The sequence below is a fragment of the Eriocheir sinensis genome, chromosome 40 (genome assembly GCF_024679095.1).
Source record: "Eriocheir sinensis breed Jianghai 21 chromosome 40, ASM2467909v1, whole genome shotgun sequence".
Taxonomy (NCBI): domain Eukaryota; kingdom Metazoa; phylum Arthropoda; class Malacostraca; order Decapoda; family Varunidae; genus Eriocheir; species Eriocheir sinensis.
Genome location: NC_066548.1, coordinates 5,524,832 through 5,547,222, shown reverse-complemented (window position 1 = coordinate 5,547,222; position 22,391 = coordinate 5,524,832). Strand labels below are relative to the sequence as shown.

Sequence of the window (22,391 nt, the reverse complement as noted above, 5' to 3'; positions counted from 1 at the left end):
ATTACTCTCAACAGCACTACCTCTACGCCTACCACTCACAGAACAACCAATGCGCTTCCTCTTCTTCCTCTTCCTATACTTTCCCTCATTCCCGCTTCATCTGAGTGTTTTCTTTCCCTTCTATGATCCTTCTCTCGCGCCTTCTCTTCTTCTCAACGCCTAAGCTGTTCCTAATTCCACAGTTCCCCGCGTTTTGTATAATTGTCATTTTTTTCCTCTATACCACCACCACCACCACCACCGCCACCACCACCGCCCACTCGGTTCGCTCCCTCGTGATCAATATGTACATCTTCATCCCCATAACTTCCCTTCCTTAGTTGCATCCTCCATCCCATCACACAATTTCCTTCAGAAGTTTTATTGTCTCATTATCTTTTCCTTTAACTCTATTCCTTCGTCCATTCCACTCTTCCTTTCTTCCTTCCTTCATTCATTCCTTCATTCCCTGCTCTCTCGCTTTTTTCCTTCCTTCCTTCCTTCTTTTCTTCCTTCCTTCCCTGCTTCCTTACTTTCTCACTTTCTCTCTTCCCCCATTTATTCTTTTCTTCTTTCCATTCCTTTCTTCCTTTCTATCATTCATTTTTTTCGTTGTTTTCTTTTTTGTACTTCTTATCTCCTCCTCACTCCGTACTTCTTTACTTTTTACTTGCTTTATTAATTTATTTCTTGCTTCCAGGCTAGATTTCCTTCTTTCTCTACTCCTTTCTCTATTACCTCTTCACCCCCCAAACACAGAGGAGAGTTCACTACCCCTCCTGAGCAATGGAGATGAGGTGTGTGGTGTGCGAGGTCCCAGCCGTGCCTTCAGATTTAACCGTCAATACATGCAGTTCTAAGCTCTCACGGGGTAGGTTCTGGCTGCCGATCACGAGTCCAACACGTGGTCATACAGCTGGTGAATCATCTCTCCCACAATAATTACAGTCGCCGTCATTACTCACTACCAAGAGGGAGAATGACTCACGGTTAACTTAGCGACCCAAATATAGGTAAATAAAACATAAGTGCAACGAGGGCAGTAATGGGTTCCTGCATGGATTTTAACGACTGCTTGGCGTGTAGTGCAGAAAAGCCTTTAAATGAGCACTTTAAACTTGAATAGCGTTCCCTCGCACAGCCGGAAGGGAAGGTTGTCTCCATGGCTATCAAGTACACAAGAAACGAATCCATATATAGATATTTTGTTTATATATTTATTTGTTCACATCTAGCGTCACGCACGTATAGCGAATGTGTGTCAATGTAGTTAGCGATTTGAAATGTGTGTTTGCAGACTTTATCAACCTGCCTTACATAACTTAACCCGTCCGCTGCGATTGGAACGAATTTGTCTTTCACTGGTAGCCTGATAACATATACTCCCATGTCTTTCTCTGCCTCTGTGGTGGATAGTGGAGTGTTTCCCATGTGGTATTGGTATGCATGATTTTATATTTTTCTTCATTGAATTGTAGCAGCCACTTTTTGGTCCATTCCTATAACTTGGTGATGTCTTCTGGTAGGAAATCCGCAGTCAATGAGTTAATGGCTCAGGTTGTCCCATGTTCTGTTTCGTCTCTGTTTCTGCCTCTCGTGATCCTTTATGCCGAATACACACGATCAGTTTAAATCTCGTCTCGTTTTCCCGCCTTGCCGTCTCATTCAATTCCTCCTTCCTTTTTTTTACAGTACAGGAAACAACTCAAGGACAACAAAAAGAAAGTCTAGAAAACAAGCCCACTTCTTCTCTCCCATGCAGTTTTTCTCCCTTCCTCTCTTGTTACTTGCTTTTTTTACACTTTTACTATTTTCTTGCATTATGTCAACTTCATTATAAATAATTTAATGTGTAAAAGGCTTATTGATACAGATCTTGTTATTCTGTCACCTCAGTCTACCCTTAGTTAAATTAAACAAATAAACTTTTTTTTTCCTCTATTTCCTTCTTTTTAGCCTCTCTTTTCTCTCCTTTATTTGCTTTCATTTCCATGTGTTTCATTTTCTTTCCTTGTGTTCCCTTTTCATTTGATTTATTTGTTCTCTCGAGGAGCCTATTTTATGTGACATGCCAGGATGGATGTCTCACGGTGTTTATAGTAACTCCTTGGGTTGTCTTTGGCTCCTGCTTGCTTTTTTTGAGTGTGCGGGTGTAAGTACAGCGTACCACACGTCTGTTGCGTCACGGGATGTTGGAATAAGTTCAACAAACACCCAGGTCTCTTTTTATGGCATTCCTAAAGTGCCGACTCGTGACGATCACCGCAGGTATAAAAAAATAGTTGACGAGGGAAAGCAGCCGCCTCAGGATATCAAGGCTTTCCAGAGCCCAGACTTCAAAATCTGACCTCTGGAAAGTGTGCGGAAGGCAACTCATAACAGATAATTATTGTTTGCCTCGTAAATTTTACTTCAAGCCCCGAACAAGGACAAACGCGGTTGTGCATGTATCTCTACTTGTTTAGGGTCTTCCTCGTCATTTTTGTTTATGTAACCAGATTTTTTTTATGTGGGCTAGATTTATAATGTGTTTTAGGTGGTTAACAGTGAATTGAAATGGTGTTAGCTTTGCAAAATTTTGGAAGTACACCCGTCCCGCACTGACGAATGACATCATTTTTTTGAGTCCTTAATTCGATGAATTTTGGATTATCCTGTTAACCAATCTCTTGCTATTTGTTGCAATTTTTATCTATACTATAACATAGGCTATTATAATCTTAACAAACCTGACCTTCCATAACTAATATGAGTCATGAAACTACTCTGCAACAGTAACATTATGCATCTGAGACAGTGAAATAAGATGGTCAAAATGTATGACGTGCATCCAGACATGTCCTGCCTCAGCCGATGGCTGCCTGACGTGGAGAACTCGCTCGATCACACACTTCCTTCACCCAACAACCACCTGTGAAAAACTCTCGTTGGCGTTCATGTTGTTCATGTTGTAGTCGGGGTTGGGTAAAAAAAAATAGCAGACTCGTCTGGTAGCGCCTCACTATCTGAACACATTTGTTCCTTTTCGATGGCGTATGGATATTGATTAACACGTGTAGTTTTAGTTTATGTTTATATATCACCCTGTCCACCACCAAACGTGAATATTAGTATCGAGAGTACTTCACTGGGGCTGAAGGAGGCCCGTAAGCAGGTCCGAGCGGGAGGTCTCACGGCCGACCACTTGGGGAGTTTGTTTACTAAAATGACGTCACGAGATCACGTGATCGAAAATACTCAATTCACTGCCTAAACGAATTAAAACAAGAAAATACAATAAAGACAACGCGTGACCTTGGACTGACAGATCTCCTCCGCCTTCCTTTCTCCCCTTCCCGTTGCCTTTCTCCCTCCCGTAGACTTAGCCCTGACCCCAAGTAAGAAACTGCCGGGGAGATTCAGGGAGGGCATTGGGGCATTAAGGGGCTGGAGGTGAGAAGAGGAGGAGGCTGGGTGGAGGAGGGAAGGAACGAGACGAAAGATAGTCGCGGGGGGCAGTCACCCTTTCTCTGTAGGTCTACGGCATCGTGAAAGGACTCAGTGTCAAGATTTCCGGGAGAGGTCCCCCCGCAGAGCCTTGTCTTCTGCGTGTAGGGTTGAAAGATTAGCTTCTCCTTTCATCCTCTTATAAATATCCCATCGTAACCCAGTTCTGTACTTGTGTGTCCAGGGTTTGCACTTCCTGACCTCTCTGCACTGTCTGTTAATGCGATTACTTCCTGGCGACTTATATTCCTGGCTCCCCATTGGTAATTCATATTTTACTTTAATTTTGCAATCATATAAAAAAATATTAAGTGAAAATGGATTTAAGGTTGCTTCAGTAGTTTTGTTTTAGAAAGAGTCTGTTGAAGTGGTTTAAGATTTATTTCATTGCCACAAAGACGTACACTCAAAGAGAACACGAGATGGATCGTTGACAAACTAACGTGCGGTGTTCCTCACACAAAGTCGCCTGGGCGAGACAGAAGTCTTGTTCTTTTTTTCTGCTCCCGACACAGAACAGACTGCAAGGTTTCCAAAGTCACTGGCTTACAAATGTTCAAGTGAATAGACAGTATTAATAAAAAATGACAAACAGTGCAAAGACCGATTTTAATCTTACTAACGTGCAGCTATTACGTATGGTCCCATTTTATTTATACACACACACACACACACACACACACACACACACACACACACACACACATAAGAAAAAAGTGGTCAGATTATTTCAAAGCACATAAACATCGAAAAAAATGTCCATGTTGATACGAATAAAGGTTGTACTGGGTCCGCTCCACTCTATTGTGATTGTAATTCCAGAAAATTCAGAAAGGTAATATTTGACTTTATTACCCTTATACTAAACCTAATGATAGGGTGCAAGATGCTTAGAATCATGGGGTCTAAAGGTTAATAGGAGTAAAAAAGTTTACTCGATACTGGTCTTCATCTTCAGTGTCACTGAATGAATAAATAGGGAACAGACTAGACATAGTTAGGTTGTAAAGGTTATGCAGAAAATAGACTGGACTGTTGATGAAAAGGCCTGAAGGACAGCCTTAGGAGAAAACACTGGGCAGAGACAATACTAATCGCCCAGGCCCAGTGGGTCAGCCTGGCACGCTGCAATAAAACGCGCGTCGTTACAACTCTCCTGGATTGCTCCCCACCAAGTCAGGATAAAAGGACAATCTTTTGTGGTGGCTTTAGGAGTAATGTCTGTAACACTGTATGTTGTGTTGTCGCCCCACACCAAAGAGTTTTCGTCAGTCTCGTCCTGTTGACGCAGGTCTATCCACATACTCGCATGACCTGCCGACAACATTCGGAATTATTAGATTTCCACATAAGTAAATGCTACAGTAAATGATTTATGTCCTAAAACCAAGAACATTAACAAACAAATGGATCAAACTAACTAATCCTTTGTGAGCTAAACATTTGCTTAACTCATCATTTGATCGATTGGCTCAGTCGGCTCCTTCATATCGTCTTGGTTACAGAGTTCTGTTCATTGTTTCCAAAACAACTTTGGGAACAGGTATTGCGTCATAAATATAAAAAAAGAGAACAAAAAAGAAAATTAGAATAAAAGACAAAGTTAGATTAACACTAACAAGGATAAAACAAGGGAAAGCTTCCGGGGAAGATGGTTTTACCGCAGAGCATCCAACAAGGACGCTGGAGAAATCAATGTAACAAAAATATCGAAGACTGTCGCTGAATGTTTAAAATTATGCCACAAGAATGGAAAACAATGCAACCACCGTCTTCGTACACAACACAGGGCACCTAACAGGTCTTACAAATTACCGCCCATCAGCTTACCGTCAACTATTTACAAATTATTCGCACAGAAATTTGTAATCTGAATTTCCGACACCTTTGATTCTAACCCACTCGGGGAATAAGCTGCCTACCAAGTGAGTTCTAGCCCCCGGATCGCACCGAAGTGGTGAACCAAGTGGCAGGAAAAATAAATTAATACAGACAACACCTTTAGTGGCATTCGTTGACTACGACTCTGTGGAAACAAGTGGAAACTATTCCAGAATGATTCTTGAAGATATTTACAGGAATGGACCGGTGACTATTATACTCCATTTAGATACCGGAGATGTTTCATTAAAACAAGGAGTATGACAGGGCGATGCCGTATACCCATGACTACCTACGGCGTGCTTAGAAGAAATATTTATAAAAATCTTTTCTGGAGGAGCAACAACGAATATCTATGTAATATTTGATACGCAGGTGATACTGTTCCGCTTAGAGAGTCATATGATGAACGGCATCGGCTAACAGAGGAACTTAACAGGGAAGGTGTACATGTGAGCTGAAGACGAATGAGAAAAAGACTAAAGTTATGTTCAATGATTATGTTCAGATTAAATAAGAGTCACTCAAGAACAAACTCTAGAAACAGTTACTGAATATTGATATTTAGGACAACTTGCACAAACCTACTCAGCAATCTCACTCAAACTGAAAAAAAAAACATAATCCCGGGCTGGAGAACTTTCTGAAAACAAAGTAGGATACTGAGAAACTCTTTACCGCTGTAGCCAAAGCGAATTATTTCAGTCAGTGCGTCCGTCATGGCATATGGACCTTAAGCATTAACACTGACCAAGGTTCTGGCAACGGAAGTGAGAAGCGTCGAAAGAGAAATGTAGAGGTTAGTGCAATGGTTATGAAAAACTGCAGTTGAATAAGAGAACAAACATAAGACATGATAAAGGCAATTAAAAAAGGTAAACGTTCGTATATAAATGTACGAGAGAAAACAAGAGGAGAGCAAAATTGACAATTGGAAGTACGTATTTATATAAATATTTATATATTTATGCATCACGACTGGAAACTAAACACACAAGACAGAAACAAATGGAAAAACTCGGTAACGGTCTGCTTCCCACTGTGGCATGACACAGGCCTACCGATCGCGGTTCATCACCGTGCCCCGCGCTCACTGGCAGCATGAAGGACAGCTGTTGTGCCATATTCTGGTCACGCTACGCAAGAAAGTGAGCACACAGAGGACTGTGAGTGATAGCCGACAATGTGTCTTCCACGGAACCAGTCTTTCGGAGGCGTGCTTTGAGAAGAATTTATATCAGCAATATGTTGAAATATGTAGCTTTCCAGATGGACCAGTAACCTGCAAGCTTATTGTTGAAACATTTCTGCAAAGCTTGAGTGTAGAAAGAATGCCAAGAAGTGCGCGACGGGCAAGAGTGAGGCCAGGGTAGTTTAGATTGCTGGAATCGCAAAGTGAAGGCAATAGCTCAAACATGTTCAGGTGAAAGGAAAATTAAGTTCATAAAAAAAATAATCATTCAGTGGCTGTAGCAGCGTGACTAATTGAATTTAGTGTAACAGGAATGTTGTTCTTGTAGTGTTCAGCCCAAAATGGCTTTATCACACAGTTATCCCCTGACTCGTTCCCAAAACTATACAAATAATAGCCCTACAAATAATAGCACTCCTGAATATCCCTGACTTAGCACAGGAAACAACATACCGGTACCGATAATGATGTCAACCAACGTGTCAAAACTATTCCTGGTTTTTGTCATGGCCAGTCGGTGTCCAGGAATGCGTCTGCAAAAGTTTTTGGCTTCTTCGAATGTTTTGTGTTCGATCTCCTCGACCAGGTACAGCATTCTGTCCTTTCCCAATCCGAAATTGAGAGTCTCTGGCAGTGATTCTGTGATGGAACAGGAAACAGATGAAACTGAAGCAGGCAAATAACAGCTCGTTGTTGAAGATTATGGAAAAAGGAAATGAAATATTAAATAAGGTAAACTAAAAACGTACTCTCCCAGAAGACATAGGTCGCTTCGGGATCCTCCGTGACGTTAATGAAGATTGGTCCCTCGTCGGCCAGACGGCACTGCCATGCCTGCCCATCAGGCACTATGGCAGCGGCTACGCAGCGAGGATGTGTCCGGCACGCGGCCCGGCAGCTGCCTGTGCAGAGGAGGATGAGACGAGGAAAGTGTTAATCACCGGGCTTAGAAACGGGAGTACAAGGCAGCCACTCACAGGTCCGACCAAGAGATGAGAACTCACGGCCTCACGACTTACCCGGCCTGCTCTGGCGAGGCCTAAGAAGGTATACTCAGTGGATCAGGTGCTGGTCTTGACATTGAACATTTGAGTGTTCAGAAAGTACATTATCAACATCAAGATAAGTGTCATTCTTAAATTGATAATAGGCGGTACCTGATATTAGACAAGATGAAACGTGTTTGTATACGACTAACTTAACCTCAGTGAATATTAAAATAATGTTAATTGATGGTTCGGAAAACATTTATTTCATGGATGTTTGGGGAGATCAAACACGTGAAGTGCATCGTAATAAATTATTGTACTACAGTTGAGGTGAAATAATGCAAGCTGTCTATTGTAATTTTGAGTGCTTACATTTATCTTTGGCGCTTATCGTCAGGTAGGCATCCCTGCTGTCTATCGTCATCCCTGGTTTTTCTAAGTAGTTGCCAAGAGAAACACTCTTGACGTAGAACACTGAGGGCTGTCCTGCCGCGGTGGCGGGGAGGTGATGCACACACCCCACCACCAACACCGCCGCCACCGCCACACGCACCATCTTGGTCCCGTCCGCAGCTGCCAGTGGCATCTTCCCGGCGGCAGTCCTTCTGCTGGGTTCAGCAGCAGCCCTCCTGACTCCTGTAGGCTGAAACTAGTAGTTTTGTCTTACACAATGAATACAGACACACGCTGCAATCACATCAGAGAGGTGATTGTCTCTGGAATGGAGGCATACATTCCACGTACTTGCTCTACTCCTCATGCTAAAAAGCCTTGGTTTAATCATGCTTGTTCTCGTGCTATTAAAGATAGAGAGGTAGCTCACAAAAGGTTCCAGAGCCTTCGAACTCCCACTAACTTTGATCTATACATTTCAGCCCGTAATCGTGCCAAATCTATTCTCCGACTTACCAAAACTTCTTTTATAAATAGAAAATGTCAACACCTTGCTTCTTCTAATTCTTCCCGCGACTTCTGGTATCTAGCCAAAAATATCTCCTCTAATTTCACTTCTTCCTCTTTCCCTCCTCTCCTTAACCCTGACAGCAGCACTGCCGTCTCATCTGTCTCTAAGGCTGAACTCCTCGCTCAAACTTTCTGTAAGAACTCCACCTTGGACGATTCTGGGCATATTCCTCCTACTCATCCCCCTTCTGACTCCTTTATGCCTGTTATTAAGATTCTTCCTAATGATTTTTCTATGCCCTCTCTGGCCTCAACTCTCAGAAGGCTTATGGACCTGATGGAGTGCCTCCTATTGTCCTTAAAAACTGTGCTTCTGTGCTGACACCCTGCCTCGTCAAACTCTTTCGTCTCTGCCTATCAACATCTATCTTTCCTTCCTGCTGGAAGTATGCCTTTGTACAGCCTGAGCCTAAGAAGGGTGACCGCTCCAATCCCTCAAACTACCGCCCAATAGCTTTACTTTCATGTCTATCTCAAGCTTTTGAATCAATCCTTAACCGGAAGATTCAAAAGCACCTTTCCACTTCTAATCTTCTATCTGATCGCCAGTATGGATTCCGCAAGGGGCGTTCTACTGGCGATCTTCTTGCTCTCTTAACTGACTCTTGGTCATCCTCTCTTAGCAGTTCCGGTGAAACTTTCTCTGTTGCGCTAGACATATCGAAAGCCTTCGATAGAGTCTGGCACCAGTCTTTGCTTTCTAAACTGCCCTCTTTCGGATTCTATCCCTCTCTCTGTTCCTTTATCTCCAGTTTCCTTTCCGGCCGTTCTATCTCTGCGGTGGTAGACGGTCACTGCTCTACCCATAAACCTATCAACAGTGGCGTTCCATAGGGCTCTGTCCAATCACCCATTCTCTTCCTGTTATTCATCAATGATCTTCTTTCCATAACAAACTGTCCTGTCCACTCGTACGCCGACGACTCCACTCTGCATTATTCAACTTCTTTCAATAGAAGACCATCACAACAGGAAGTACACGACTCCAGACTGGAGGCTGCAGAACGCTAAACCTCAGACCTTGCTATCATTTCCGATTGGGGCAGAAGGAACCTTGTGTCCTTCAATGCCTCAAAAACTCAATTTCTCCACCTATCAACTCGACACAATCTTCCAAACACCTATCCCCTATTCTTCGACAACACTCAGCTGTCACCTTCTTCAACACTAAACATCCTCGGTCTATCCTTAACTCAAAATCTCAACTGGAAACTTCATATCTCCTCTCTCGCTAAATCAGCTTCCTCGAGGTTGGGCGTTCTGTACCGTCTCCGCCAGATCTTCTCCCCCGTGCAGTTGCTATCTATATACAGGGGCCTTGTCCGCCCTTGTATGGAGTATGCATCTCACGTGTGGGGCGTCTCCACCCACACAGCTCTTCTGGACAGAGTGGAGGCTAAGGCTCTTCGTCTCATCAGCTCTCCTCCTCCTATTGATAGTCTTCTACCTCTTAAATTCCGCCGCGATGTTGCCTCTCTTTCTATCTTCTATCGATATTTCCACGCTGACTGCTCTTCTGAACTTGCTAACTGCATGCCTCCCCCCCCCTCCCTCGGCCCCGCTGCACACGACTTTCTACTTATGCTCATCCCTATACTGTCCAAACCCCTTATGAAAGAGTTAACCAGCATCTTCACTCTTTCATCCCCCACGCTGGTAAACTCTGGAACAATCTTCCTTCATCTATATTTCCTCCTGCCTACGACTTGAACTCTCTCAAGAGGAGGGTATCAGGACACCTCTCCTCCCGAATTTGACCTTGCTTTTGGCCACCTCTTCTGATTCTTTTATGGGAGCAGCGATCAGCGGGCTTTTTTTATTATTGGTTTTTTTGTGCCCTTGAGCTGCTTCCTTTGTTGTAAAAAAAAAGAAAAAAAAAAAAAGGAAGTATGCACTGGGTGGGTTCATTAAACACACCTCTGCACAATGAGTGATTAAGTGCCTCTGAGACATTTCTGAAAATAGTCTCTTGTCATTGTTTATATGCTTGGAACCTAAATATTCGAATCTAAAGACGTCAGCAACATGAATTTCTGGAGATAATTTTTGTCTGCAGTGGTGTTTGTCTTGGGATATTGTGAATATCGGAAAGCATACGAGTTAACATCTTTAATCAATGGGTTAAGTTTAGCTCCTTAATTACTGATCCTACAGTGAGACACCTTACCGTGAACACCCTAGCAGCCAAGAGCCCGCGACCCACTGTGCTGGCGTGCGTCTTGCCCGGCTTGAGGCAGCTCGTCAATTCGTGTATTCGATCAAATGGCAGGCGTAACTCACTCTCCCCGTCGCGTGTGGGCCAGACGTCACCGTGCAGGGCAGGGGGGAGTGACGGGAGTTTGACGTGTTGCCTGGGCGGGAAATGATTCAGCTTTTTTCTTTCCTCTACAAACGGGCAGACCGAAGCCGAAGACAAAGCGGCGGTCAAAAAGGTTACTCTGAAATAAATGTTTTTATAGGATGTGATGAAATAATGAAATGTAATGAGAATGTTGAAAATAATATACAAATAAAAATGTATGAACAATAATAGTAATAATAATAACGATAATATTAAAAAATAACATAACAATAACGATAATGGTAATGATAACAACAACAACAACAACAACAACATCAAAAAGAATGGTAGCATAAAATCGTCACCACCACCATCAGCCTGAATCAAGGCTGAATCAAGGCAGCTCCTGTACACTCAACCCCACCTTACCTCACCATCCATTGCTTTATCTGACCTCTTCTTGAATGTATCTATGGTATTGGCAACCACAACATGGCTCCCAAACGAATCTGAATTTGTCTAACTTAAAACCATTGCTACGCGTCCTACCTGGCTCTTTTACTATCAAAATCTTATTGACATCCCCTTTATTAAAGCCCTTCATCCATTTATAGACTTCGATCAAGTCTCCTCGCAACCTTCGCCTTTCTAGAGAGTGTAGATTTAAATGCTTCAACCTGTCTTCATAAGGCAAGTTTCTCACCCCCTGAATCATCTTTGTCATCCTCCTCTGTACGGATTCTAACATCTTGATATCCATTCTATAGTAGGGGGACCAGAACTGAACTGCATAATCGAGATGAGGTCTAACTAGTGCTAAGTAGAGTTTGAGGATTACTTCAGCGCTCCTATCGCTTACGCTCCTTGAGATGAAACCAAGTACTCTGTTTGCCTGATTTTTGGCCTGAATGCATTGAGCCCTAGGACGGAGGCCAGCGCTCACTAAGACTCCTAAGTCTCTCTCACGCCCTGACCTGCTTAGAGTAGTGTCATTTAAGGAGTAATTGTGTGCGGGGTTATTCCTACCTACACTCAAAATGCTACACTTCCCGACATTGAATTCCATCTGCCACTTCCCCGCCCAATCATTATAGTCTTTTTTTTTTTTTTTTTTTTTACATTGCTGCCTATTGCGCCGGTAGGCTTCTTCGCGGTGGAACCTGATGGTCGGTCCAAGGCTTCTTTCCGGTGGGTCCTGATGGTCGGCCCAGCTCATCCTGAAGAACGCTAGCGTCCCTGTCTGATTGGATTACTCTACCGATCTTGGTATCATCTGCGAACTTACTGACATCACTACTAATTCCTGTATCCAAGTCACTGATGTGAATAATAAAAAGCAGAGGACCCAGCACCGACCCCTGAGGGACTCCACTCGTAACACTGCCCCATTCAGATTTTTACCATTAATTTGCACTCTGCTTCCTACCACTAAGCCACGCCCTGTACATTTTATCTTATTTTTTCACATCTAGTGTCACATACATACAGCGAATGTGTGTCAGTGTAGTTAACGATTTGAAATGTGTGTTTGCGGATTTTTTCAGCTTGACAGACTTCATGGTTCAGTTTGTCCCGTGTTCTGTCTCGTCTCTGTTTCTGCCTCTCGTGATCCTTCATGCCAAACACACACGATCAGTTTAAATCTCGTCTTGTTTTCCCGCCTTGCCGTCTCATTCGATTCTTTATTCCTTTTCTTTTTACAGTACAGAAAACAACTCAAGGACAACAAAAAGAAAGTCTAGAAAACAAGCCCACTTCTCTCTCATGCAGTTTTTCTCCCTTCGTCTCTTGTTACTTCCTTTTTTACACTTTGACATCCCTGCGCGGCCCGTGTTTCCACAAGGCCTACGAGAGGGGAGGCCTAGGGGATGGGGAGTGACGTCAGCACCCCTTGGTTTCCACCTCTCTCCACGCACTCAGCCAGTCCACATGTGCCCTTTGCTATCACTTCTCTGCCCCTCGCTACCATCTCGTCAAGCAAGGAGCCGTTAGAAAAGTGATGGAGCCCCATCGGAGCTATAAGAAAAGACTACTTCCTTAAGTTAATCAAGAAGGTGTGTTGACACGGCAAGGGTTAAAAATCATGATACAACCCCAAAGTTTTAAACAATATTTCAAATCATTTATTTAAAAACTTTTGCCGATGAATATTAGATCAAATACGTTTTATTATGGTTCCTGGATCATTTACTACTATATTAATGAGATAAATGCAGAATTGACGCATAAAATATGCGAAGGGGCTGACGAAGATGTGCCTATCTCGACCCCTTGCCAGATTCCAACAATTTCGCCCCTCAACCTCTTCCTTTCGCTTACGGAGAAGGCCCCTCGAAGATTATGGTATGATAAATTGGCCAATGGCTTCGGACAAAGTCCTCCATTTTGTATGCCGTGCATGCCAAGCGTCTCGTGAAAATGAGGAAAGAAATTGATGACCTCAGCTAAACACACAGGCTTCTTGGTTGTTTTCATGATTTCGTAATTCCTTATAGTTTCTTTGATTTTGTCTATGTTGAATTAATGTTGAGAAAGGCCTTTGTCCTTCCAAAAATTAGTAATGTCTGATGATACATGGCAAATCATTGAATTTCATACTGAAGATAAATTACTGAATTTTAAATAATCATGTGAAAAAAAACACATTTCATATTCAAAATTTATTATAGTGATAACACATACATATTTTCAATACAGCATGTCAGTAGTCAACAGATATTCTTTGGCAATAAATTTGGTTGACAAAAATACTATGAGTTCTGGTTTTGTGCAAAAAAAATCAAATTATAGTTCCACATGCAAGAATTATACTGTAATAGTATAAAAGTCTAAGTTTAGAATTGATGTAGCTTGTACTGGTCAGCTTCTTGTTGTGGTGCACATGTTTGGGTCCCACCACAGGGAAAGACGTGCACAAATATGTTATACACACAGAAATTAGTCTCAGTAATGATTATCCAGTGATCCTTCCTGAACTAAAGATAACATTATCCAGTGATCCTTTCTGAACTAAAGATAACATTATCCAGTGATCCTTCCTGAACTAAAGATAACATTATCCAGTGATCCTTTCTGAACTAAAGATAACATTATCCAGTGATCCTTCCTGAACTAAAGATAACATTATCCAGTGATCCATCCTGAACTTAAAGGTAACATTATCCAGTGATCCTTCCTGAACTAGAGATAACATTATCCAGTGATCCTTCCTGAACTTAAAGGTAACATTTCTCCTTCCACTCTCCTGTTGTCTTATCAAGGGTCATTAAGATCACTAAAGGAAACTTTGCTCCAAGCAACAAGTTATTTTCTCAAAGATGTTACCAAAATCAAGGTCTGAGATTTCAACACCTGTAATACCAGAGAAATCACTGTAATAGTGTTATAAAGAAAGTGAAACCAAACAACCACATCCAACTTACATTTGTGATTTTATAGTACTCTTCCTCTTAAAGGTTAGTTAGCTATGTGTTTCTCCTCCCCTTCTGCAGTTACAAATTGGCTTAGGCTAACAAAATTATACTCTTGCTGATAATATATACATCATTTTTACTTCTGATGCATTCTCTAGAGACAAAAGTGCCTTATGTTGTAGCAGCAACCAGTCACAATCTTAGACTATAGTGTCAAAGTTTAGGCAAATATTTTTTTTCTCATACATCATTTGCTCAGCTACATTTTATAATGCTCATGTAATATTCAAATCTGGCATATTTATGTAATATTGTATAGCATGTTTGTATATAATGTATGTACATTGCTCAAAACTATGTTTTTTATAAAATGAGCTTTCTTAAAAATAAAAATTTCATTACTGCCTATGTAGGATTTATCTACATACAAACTTCCAAGGATCTCTCACACAATTTCAAGTGTGAAAACTGCCATTTGCAGGATAAGCACAACTCGCCATGCAACATTGCCATACACTTGTCAATAGAAGCACTTCTCACACATCATGCAGAACTGTCAACATTTGCTTCTTTCCTTCATTTAAAAAATAAAACTGATGACTATTGAAAATGATGGTGAAAATCAGCACCTGATCTGGTAAAATATTTTCACCTATGAACATGATAAGTAATTAATTCATCAAGATGTAAGCACAGGTTCTTTGTGAATCAGCGTTGCTATGTGAAATACACAAGTTCCTTTAAATACAGTAACACAAGGAGATAACTGTAGCTATATCATCCTACTGTTTTATGCAAAAAGTACAACAAAATAACAAAAATAGATAAAAATGCATATACATTTTATGTCTTTAGTATCTACAAGATTGTCCAGTCTATCATGTTCCTTGCTGACACTATATGGTACATTCACACTCCAATTCCATAAAATCCAAGACTTTCATAAATAAATGAGCTTATTACTAATGCAATTCATTTCTTAACAAACTAATATCTTGTGGCTACCAAGTAAAACCTTGAAAAGTAAAGCAACAGCTGTATATTTGTGATCCATATCACCCCATTCCTACACTCAGCTTAGGAGTAAAGTTGTAGCTGCATCGTGGATATAAGCAGTAATCATTCTGTGCTTCTCTTCATATATTAATGTAAAGAAGCCTTAAATCATACGTTACACTTGGCTTAATTGCTTCAGTACCATTTCACCATTCATATAATCTTGTTGAATTATCTTTAGCCCAGTTCATGTTCAGCATCCACAAATAATCCATCTGTTAACATGATAGCCTTGTCTGTGAGTTGTGTTTGCCTGCTCATCATGAAACTCTTCCACCCATAAACATAATTCTCCTCATGCATGGAAAAGCAGTCTACTTGCCTCACAAGCCGTTATTAGCAGCTTAGAAGCTGAAAATTTTCATATTAAACTTACTTCAAGGTGTACGCAACATGACTAATGAGTTTTGCAAATAATGCAACACTGTGGTACATGGCTTGCTGACTCTATCTTATGCTAGAAGGATGGCATGAAGTATTACCTGTTATTTTGTGCTAATGAAAAACCAGGGTATCACTTTATATTTTTAAATAATTTTTTTTTGTATTTGCTAATGAGGGTGATATGTGGTGACACAGAGCTTGTGGTTGTTGATGAAATAATGGAGCCATGATATAGATTTTAGAGGAGTTAATATGGCACAAATTAGATTTTTGGGGCAGTTGCCATAGATATCGTGTATCATAAAAATGCTAAAAATAATAAAGGAGCATTACATTTTCATTATATTTTTCATACATATTCATTTCTTGTAATGACCATGAGTTATATTTCAAATTTCTGTTTTTCTTAATTTCCCATTTGATGACCTATGTAAATTCTTTTTATAAACACCAATGAAATGCCACATCTAGAGTAATTTCTACATTCACAAAAAATATTCAGTTGTTGAAAGACAAATTTATTTTCACTACTAAGTTCCAAAGACGTAGCCATATCTTGTTATGTTATTAAAAATTTGAAACAAAAACATCACTCTGTAAGCTCAATGATTTTTGTTGCACTTTGCAGTCTTGTTGGGTATTCTATTTTTTGTTGTTATTCTCTTTTGCCACTTTAAAATGTTTTCGATTTTTCAATGTCACAACCAAATCAATCACTACCTGGTTAGGTTAGCAATGCAGAGGTGGGAGCAAAGATTTATGTGGAAGTTGATATCAGTTCTTAATACTGGGTGTTAAGGGTCTAATGTAGATGTCAGTGCTATCATTCCAGAATATCTTGAGAAAATAATCATAATTACAAATAAATGGTGATATCAACATTTATAGATGAGTGGTGATACATTTGAAACTATTGGTTTGCTTACTCTTGAGTAAAGCAGATATTTCTATATATGAAGCCCATGACATGATCACCAATATACCATGTTCTGTCCATCTTTAACTTTCTTTTTCTACTGTCTTCTTATGCAGCCTATTCTTCACATTAGGAAAATTGAAAGACTATAATAGTGCCGCATATGAGAAGATTTTCAGTTTGAAAATGCAATATTATCAACTACCATAAATATTAGGTAGACCCATGTCCACAGCTTCCAACTGAAGTTTACAGAATTAACAAATTTCAACATAAATTACTTTATTATTTTGATCACAGTAAATGATAAATTTAAGGGCAATAAGTTAAATGTTAAAATGTGTAAGGCATATTTTTTTACGTAGTTGGCTAAACACAGCTTTTCTGTATATGACAAACACAGACATAAAAGCTAAATGTATTCTAGATATTTGTTCAACTCCCTTGAGTAAAATCTTCCTTCAAACTCAGATAAGTCAACCTTCACTCCATAGGTTAACAGGTCAATTTGTACATATATATGATATTCCTGAGTCATAATGGTATATCATTTATAGTATTGCCTTATCTTACTCTTATTCTACATTTAGTCATATTCAACTATTTTTAATGGAATGATTATGCAATATGTATTAAGATTTGATACACAGATGGCTTTTTCCAGAGGATTATATTCATCTCATCACATCATATACCAACATTACTATAAGTATATATCACAATGCAGGTGGGGTCTTAGAGTACGTAAAACATTTGAAAAGGAAAATGCCAAATTATTGATTGGACCAGAATACAAATTGAAACTTAAAGCCTTGTTTTGACCACCACATTTCAGTTTGATTGCAAACATATTTGCTAAAAGAAACATTACCCTCAGATAACATTTTTTGGATAAAACTTTTCTTACACGTGATAATGATAATAAATTGAGAGTACCCTTAGTTACTGTAGGAGGTACAGGTTGTTGTATAGTCTATCATACCAAGAATACACCTTATGTGCATCATTTGTCTGTATGAACTTAAGTTTAACATTATTGTGTGCATGATAGTCTGTTTGTGCTTGTGCCCATATAACTGTGTGTGAATGTGTTTGCATGTATGAATGTATGATGCTGTTTATTGTGAGTGTGGGTGTGTAATGTAATTTTGTGTGTGCAATTAGAATGTACTTTAACATTGATCACAGAATTTATTTCTTTACACTGAAAGACACTCATTGTAAGATGCCACCATAATACTGACAATACGGGGACAAATATTCTTCTGCAGTAACTTACACACATTTTGGCTGGTCAGCCACTAATGAAAATTACATCTTTCTTTTTAAGTCTCAATGTTAACTTTCCTTTTATCCAGTTCTTCTTGGCAGTCATTTTCAACTATGTATTAAAAAAATAAGTTACAGATGAAGACATCTGAAGTCTATTAAAGAAACATATCTTAAAAAAATGTATTATACTTCCTTATAACCTCCTAAAACAAGGTTTAACCATAATAAGCGCATGACTAGCTGGTACAGACCAAGCTCTGAAATCACAAAAACACTAATCTATATATATAATATTAAGGTTTAATATAATCATTAGAATGAGATCAAACTGACAAAGTTTACAATTTAATGCCTTGTTGATGAAAACTTTGATGAGATATAATGAAAAGAAACATGATTCAAGTTTGTTTTACTGTGAAGTTGTTAATATTATATTTGTACAGACCTTTACACAGAACCCTTATCTTAACAAGTTACGATCACAAAGAAGCTAACATACATTCTCTACATTCTCCATTGTGTAACTGGGTGACATACACATCCCAGCTAGGAGGGTCGACTTGTCAAAAGTCTAGTCACAGCTATTGGCCTTCTAATATACAGGCAGTGTGTATTAAGACGAAAGGTTTTGTGTTGACCCCTACAAAGACCTTTAATAACAGGATCATCTTATCATATGTCCTAAAGCTATGAACACTTGGAAATTATACTTCATTGCTAATACACATAACACCTGCTAGTTACATATTCTGCAATGCTTAATATATTCATATATACATACATACATACATACATACACATGTGTGTCTGTGTGTATATATATACATTTGTATGCTGATAAGTTTTCCTCCTGTTAGGTAATATTCAACACAAGAAAAAGAGATTCAAACAAGCAGCCGTACATACTGCTGGTGTGCAATACATGACAAGTGTTATCAAATAGATAATATATGATAATGAAAGCTGGATGCAACATGAAGCATAAATAATCCTTTAAAGTTCAATAAATATCACACATGCGTTGTCTTATTTGCTGAGAAATGAGCGCAACCTAACACTGATGAAGCATGATGGCTCTCAGAGCATATAATAATTCTGACTGAAGGCGAGCCTCCATCACCACTACACTTGTTTCCACCTGCAAAAAAGACAAAATTCAGATATCACTATTTTCTGTATCACGATGTTAAGAAAAAGTCATTGCAATTCCTGAGGATGACAAAGAATTATATGAATGCAATGTTAAATTTTGAATTAGTTACATAAAAGGACACTGGTTAATAAATTCAAGTCCCTATCATTCCCCAGCCAACTTCAGTATTCCTGCAATTATCTGTACAAACAACAAATATTCATTAGTCTGTTTGGTAAACATGACAAATAAGGGTACCCTCAATGCCTCTATGAAATATCTGTCTTATATATAAAGTATGTAAGCATGGAGGAAAAGAGCAAATGAAGGAATATTATAGTTTAAGCCTACATTGATCTATGCCCTGAAACACAGGCATGGAATGAGTCCAAACAGGCAAAGATATGTGTATTATGAGTTATTTGAGAGCCTACAGTTTGATTAAGTGAGACAGTATGAGTATATCAAGAGGTATGCAGGAGATGCAGTATGAATGTGATAGCAAGAGTTGTAGAAGTGTGCTGGTGATGGGTAAAGCAACGTTCATTTGGCCATGTTATAAAAATGCACAGTGGTGATGGTTTAAGAGTCAAATAGGAGGGTGGGGGCTGGTAGGAGACCAACAGTAAGACTGAGTGACAGGACTGACAAATATCTTAAGAGAAGCAGAAGTGTATAAATGTTAACTACAAAATTGGAGTGAGTGAACTAGAGGAACTGGAGACTTCTGGCATGGCCACCCCCTCAGGGGAAATTTACAAAAGGAAAAGGGCATCAGCACTCTCAATAGATAGATAGTAAGGGACTCCATTTGCAAAGCCCTTCTGAAGAGTTGAAATTGGTTTACCTGATTGTCATTAGCCTCTCACAGTCTGCCATAATGCAAACTGATATTTGCATGCCCAATGTCTTCTAAACTTATAAAATTTTACTGCAATTTGTCCTCCTCTACCTTATTATTTTTATAATATCGTTAATAATGGTGAAAACAGCAACAGCTGAAGATGAAAATGATAATAACAAAATAACTCTCTGGTAGATCTGAGAAACATACATCAGATAATTATACTCACCAAGCTAGGTACTATGCCACTGATGGCAGCAGGTCTCGAGCCAGCATCTTCAAGGGTTTCTGGGTAACAACACGCTGCTTTAACAAATGCCTTGACCTGAGGGTCTAAATGCTTATTCAGCAGGGCATAGTCACAGTCGTCATGCTGGATTCCCAACAGCCACTAGAATCAAAGATTATATTCATTGTAGAAATATGAAGATGTCTACTACTTGGCTTTTTAAATTCTATATTAAAAAAAATTCAAGTATTCTAAAAGTAGCCAAGAATGGCTTGTGTATACAGCACACCCTAATTTTAGAGCAAAAAATTATGTTAAAAAAAAAAATAAAAAAAAGCTCAACAACTACCTTAGATGTATTGAGTAATAATGTTACTGTTGTTATCATCCAAACTTTTTTTTGTAATTAATAATACCATGACAACCTTGTCAATACAAACTTCATATCTGTATGAAAAATACTCATAAAATGATAAACTAGCTGAGTGATTGTATGAAAAATACAGCCTCTGGGGTCTGTATAAAAAAATAACTTTTCTAATATTTTGTCCACTATTACTCTCACAGCAGGAATAACTGTGATCTAGTACAATAACTTACAGGCATAACTCTGTTTATAAGCTTATTTGTTCCCGAATTTTGTTTGCAAACCCAAAAACTCGTAAACCAAAACTGCAAGTAAGTGTAATGCTGAAAAAATAAAGATTGCACGCTGGAGCACAAACATAAGCGGACATGAGTGTGTGGGTGCTACTTCTGCAAGTGTACAATGCAGAATGAGACCCCGTTCCCATTGTTTTCCGCTATGAGTGCTCTCATCTTGCGGTGAACAAAGAGAACCTACGCTTGCGTCTCCGACTTGTACAAACAGGATGTTCGTACACCAAGTCACCGCTCGTAAACAAGGGTGTTTTAAGTGATTTTTTTTTTGTTTTGTTTGTTTTTGTTCATAAATCAAAACACTTTTAAAGTAAGGCACTTGTAAACTGAGGTATTACTGTACTTTAAAATGTTTAAATCATAGTTATAGTCTTTTAATACTACTTATTATGATTACCTCATAACTAATGGGCAATATTACCTGGACATAATTCCATAGAGCTTTGGTTGGGATTGGCATGGTCTTGGCAGGAGCTTTATCACAATGAGCTGACTCGGACATATTGCTTGGCTGTTGGTTGACTGTTGCCTTTCCTGGGAGCTGCTTTTGGGGAAGAGTGTGGGTGGCAGAGAGAGCGGAGGTAAACCGCTCATCCAAGAAAGCTCCAACCTCTCCTAACAACCTTGAACACATAGCATATCCATGGTCCTGCCAGTTATATTCCTGCAATGAAATTTTTTTTTTTATAGAATATCATTTTGAACACTTTTGAAATTATAATCTCTCTCTCTGAACACTTCTGAAATTATCATTCTCTCTCTCCCTCTCTCTCTCTTTCTTTCTCTCTCTCACATTAGCACACAAAGCCACCTAAAAACGTTACATACATGGACTGAAAACGAGGGAATGCATGATTCATCGTTGCCATTGAAGTCTTCATACATTAAAGTTGGGTTCAGCGTTAGGTGGGCGTATGTGCGAACCCTATGTTGGACTCCACCAACTGGCACGGCGTTCTTAATATCAGTTCTGAAATATGGATAGGTAAGGAATGACCATTAGATATATGATCAATTCATTTTGAGATGGGCAATAGTATACTCATGATAATTGAAAGGAATATTACAACTGAAATTCCCACAATACCTACTCTAGCATTATACATATGGAGAAATTTTATCCATACTAAAAAATATCAAATAAAAGACATTGCTTGTTGATAATTACATAATCAATAGTTTTCTTACAATGAGCAGGCTTTAATGTTAAGATAAAAAAAAAAGTCAGGGGGGAATGATTACTCAGTGAAATGGGACATGTGTGACATAATAGAAAACTGAAAAAGCCACCACAGTGTCAAGAATAACACACACCTTGTTTTACGGGAACAGTTTGCATTGGCATTACTTTCTGGGCATCCCTTTTGGTTCTGGAGGCACCCTGCCGTTCCTTTACTGCTGTTTCCTCCTTCTCGGGTCATTGCCCCACCTGCATGAGAATACAGGGTATTTAAATGTAAACAGAGCAAAAAATACATTCACAGTTATGCAAGAAGAGATTTCAGGTGTGATTCTTACAAAACTCTAGCCAATTATGTAAAAAGGATCAGATAAACAAGCTACTTTTGGAGTGTTATAAAATAGCTAAATATGAAATTAGAAATATTGTGTAATAAGAGACAGGTGTACACTTTGATATGACAAAAAAAGGTGAAATGTAATATGCTCAGACAGATAAGTTTTAGGAAGAAAAGAGGAGGATATAATAAACGGG

The 22,391-nt window shown here is 39.4% G+C and overlaps 2 protein-coding genes across 7 annotated transcripts in view; both read right to left on the bottom strand.

The window, feature by feature from the left end:
• Positions 1 to 10,985, bottom strand: part of LOC127009262 (uncharacterized) — a 95,008-nt gene extending 84,023 nt beyond the window's left edge. Inside the window, exons 1-3 of one of the 2 annotated variants that reach the window (XM_050882152.1) lie at positions 10,771 to 10,985; positions 7,900 to 8,176; positions 7,288 to 7,440 (exon numbers count right to left, since the gene is read on the bottom strand). In XM_050882152.1, the coding sequence (XP_050738109.1) occupies positions 7,288 to 7,440; positions 7,900 to 8,113 (367 nt within the window). In that variant the 5' untranslated portion in view covers positions 8,114 to 8,176; positions 10,771 to 10,985. Of the gene's footprint in view, positions 1 to 7,287; positions 7,441 to 7,899; positions 8,314 to 10,770 lie in introns of those variants that run through there. The other variant, XM_050882153.1, reaches the window with a different exon arrangement.
• A 2,431-nt stretch (positions 10,986 to 13,416) lies between these two features.
• Positions 13,417 to 22,391, bottom strand: part of LOC127009260 (sestrin-2-like) — a 37,822-nt gene continuing 28,847 nt past the window's right edge. For 2 of the 5 annotated variants that reach the window (XM_050882146.1, XM_050882148.1), the window contains exons 6-10: positions 21,992 to 22,106; positions 21,506 to 21,647; positions 21,099 to 21,341; positions 20,018 to 20,179; positions 13,417 to 18,950 (exon numbers count right to left, since the gene is read on the bottom strand). In XM_050882146.1, coding sequence (XP_050738103.1) covers positions 18,864 to 18,950; positions 20,018 to 20,179; positions 21,099 to 21,341; positions 21,506 to 21,647; positions 21,992 to 22,106 — 749 coding nt within the window. In that variant the 3' untranslated portion in view covers positions 13,417 to 18,863. The remainder of the gene's footprint in view (positions 18,951 to 20,017; positions 20,180 to 21,098; positions 21,342 to 21,505; positions 21,648 to 21,991; positions 22,107 to 22,391) is intronic. The other 3 variants (XR_007761744.1, XR_007761745.1, XR_007761746.1) reach the window with 3 other exon arrangements.